This window comes from Bidens hawaiensis, unplaced genomic scaffold, assembly GCF_021521415.1.
Source record: "Bidens hawaiensis isolate Kalapana, Puna unplaced genomic scaffold, B.hawaiensis_p1.1 tig00000888_1, whole genome shotgun sequence".
NCBI lineage: Eukaryota > Viridiplantae > Streptophyta > Magnoliopsida > Asterales > Asteraceae > Bidens > Bidens hawaiensis.
This window is the reverse complement of record NW_027491051.1, coordinates 2,959,904-2,962,816: the sequence shown is the minus strand read 5'-3', so window position 1 is coordinate 2,962,816 and position 2,913 is coordinate 2,959,904. Positions and strand designations below refer to the sequence as shown.

The following is a 2,913-nucleotide window of genomic DNA, read 5'->3' as shown; positions in this document are numbered from 1 at the left end:
TATATATGTGACATGAGTGCTATCTTTCACTAGCCATACACCACGATGACATAAAAGTGACATCTTCAGCAACATCTCATTTATTGCTTTGTGATTGTTTCCCAATTTTCAGTGAGGGAACTTGACTCAGTTGATAATAGCATGGAGTTTTCGTAGTATGGGGTAGTCAGATCATCTTCAAAATCTCCAGCAAAGCAGACCCGCGAACCCCCCTACTCGAAAATAAAATTGACTGCCAAGAGAAACGGAATACACAATACCAATCATGTAAACTTCTTTTAAGTTTTAACATATATTAAACATAGATCAAGTCATCAAAGCACTATTAAGATTGTTCAAACAACATAAACAAAAGCACAAATATGGGAATTAAAACGCCAACAAGCAACTTCTAAAGCAAACCCCTTCGTCTCTTGTAATCACTAACCGACAGAGTCAACGCATGCCTCCTCCCATCGTTCTCAGGAACCTGACACCCAACCGTCGCCTCTATCCTCTGTTTCCGAGCCATAAACCCAGCTTGAACCCCATGGGCCCCACCAAACTTCTGAAGCGCTGCCAACGAAATCGGCAGGTCAAAGTCATGCAACATGTTTGACTCGGTACCTTGATCAGGCGCATTAGTATCCACCAGCTTCCCTGCATCAGCAGCCGCCTCCAATGCAGCTGCAGTAGCCACCAATCCGGCTTTGGGCCCCACCCCCGCACCCGTCTGAGCATCCCTTCCATTAGCTTCACCTGCACCCGCCTCACCCGGCTTTGAAACATAATAATTCCTTGACCGTGTCCACCTTCTTGAAAACGGGTCGTAACCTGCTTCACCAGCCTTTAAACCAGTGTTAACCGGCTTCATTTCAGAAGCATTCTTGAAATTCTCAACCCGATTCTTTCGGTTCATTTCGGCAAGTCTTATTGCTTTCTTATCTTTCATTTGACCTTGTCTGGAAGCTTCAAGTTCTAGAAGCTTTGCTTTAATCTTTTCAACTTCCACGTCATCATGCCTCATCTGAGCCACTTCCATGTCCCTCCTTAACCGATCTTTCTCAGCTGCAACGTTTAGTGGTCTTCTTATAGTTGACTTTTTCTCTTGCAACATTTGCTTCACGGTTTCTGCCGAGTACACAAACGAGTTTGTTTTTTCAATTGCTTCTCGTTTTTCCATCACCTCTTCTTTATTAGGCATTCGTCCACCGTGACGATCAACCTCTCGCATTAGCTGGTCAAACTCTTCTTTGGCAGGAGGTGAGTCGGATATCATAGCCATCTGCCATCTGGCAGACGAAGTCTCGTTTCCCCAAACGACGTTTAGATATTTATGAGTCATCTTGTTTTCTAACTTATATTGTCGGTCGGGATCCGCTGCATCCACGTTTCTGACTATGCAGAGGCGGTAAATCGGGCCCGATTTCGACTTTCCGATCCCGACACGCACGAAGCAACCGATAATCAACTCGTCAAAAAACGGCTCCATAAACCATTTTGCCAGTTTTGACCTTCGTATCGTGATTCCTTTGATGTCCTCATATGTAAGAGCCGAGAACTCGTTTGAATTTTCATCCTCACTGTTGCCATTTTCACCTGCTGAGTTATCGTCACTCTGGGTCCCACTATTAGCACGCTTTGATGTGTATTCCTTCGGTATGACTGCTGAATCAGTATCTCTACGTTTCAGATGAGCCTCTGGATCCTGCTGGCGTTGCTTTTTCTTGCGGTTGCGAAGTAGATCCAATGCGTCTCCCTTTGCAGCTGCAGCTGGGGCTGACCGGGTAGAATAACGTACTCGGCTGCCCGTGTGAGGTGGGCTGTCTTTTCTTGACTGGTTTGATTTTTCTTTCTGTTTCTTTATATTGTCCTTCAAATTTTTATCATCTCTCTTGGTTGCGCGGGCAGCTAGTTCCATCTCTCTGTCAAGCTCTGACATTTTTGCAAGACGTTTTCTGTCTTCTTCACCTTTGTAAAGATCACTTCCAACTGAGTCATCATCACTGTCACGTTCATGATCATACTTATCATCATCGTCATCGTCGTCATCTTCATCATCACAGCTGCTGCTGTGTTCATCATCATGTTCTGCGGGATCCAGTCTTTTCTTCAATGGAACTTGTGAAGCGGATGGCTTTCTGCCTGCATACGCACGGTCATCCTCTGAGTCGTCATCTCTTGAATTACTTCCATCATCAGAATATGAACCCTTACGCCGCCTTCTAGATGGTGGTGGAGAATGCTGGTTTCTTCCTGTTACTCCTGCTGCTTCCAGAAGCATCTCATCCAAATCTGCCATGTTTCCTGCATATTATGTAGCAACTCATTTAGTAACTGAAATAACAAACTCAACCTTAGATAAAACCAAAACCATATATATAATTATAATGCATCATATTAATTGATATAACTACTTCATCCTTACATAAAACCACAACATTTTCTATATTATTTTGCACCATATGAAATAGACATTTCATCCTTACATAAAACCACAAACTTTTCTAACTTGTGATGCATACAATTAACTGAAATATCTACTTCATCCTTACATAAAACCACAACATTTTCAGCATTATTACACATCGTATTAACTGATACAACTACTTCATCCATAAAACCAATTCAATTTCTATATTATTATGCATCATATTAACTGATAAAACTACTTCATCCTTACATAAAAATACAGCATTTTCTATCTTATTACGCATCATATTGAAACAAGTATTTCATCCTTCCCTAAAACCACAACCTTTTCTATATTATTATGCATCATATTAACTGTAATAGCTACTTCATCCTTACAAAACCACAACAGTTTCTATATTATTATGACCATATTAACTGAGATAACTACTTAATCCATACATAAAACCACAAGCTTTTCTCTCTTATTATGCATCATATTAACTGAAATAATTACTTCAT

General features: G+C 41.2%; 1 protein-coding gene across 1 annotated transcript; it reads right to left on the bottom strand.

Annotated features, from left to right (window-relative positions):
- Positions 1-263: 263 nt before the first annotated feature.
- On the bottom strand, positions 264-2,281 carry LOC143544478 (protein RTF1 homolog). Its single transcript, XM_077036581.1, has one exon. It carries the CDS (start codon positions 2,279-2,281, stop codon positions 392-394), a length of 1,890 nt encoding a protein of 629 aa, XP_076892696.1. The 3' UTR covers positions 264-391.
- Positions 2,282-2,913: the final 632 nt, after the last annotated feature.

Bases quoted from the DNA above. Each gene is read 5' to 3' on its own strand.
- LOC143544478 (XM_077036581.1), bottom strand. From the start codon at position 2,281: ATGGCAGATTTGGATGAGATGCTTCTGGAAGCAGCAGGAGTAACAGGA.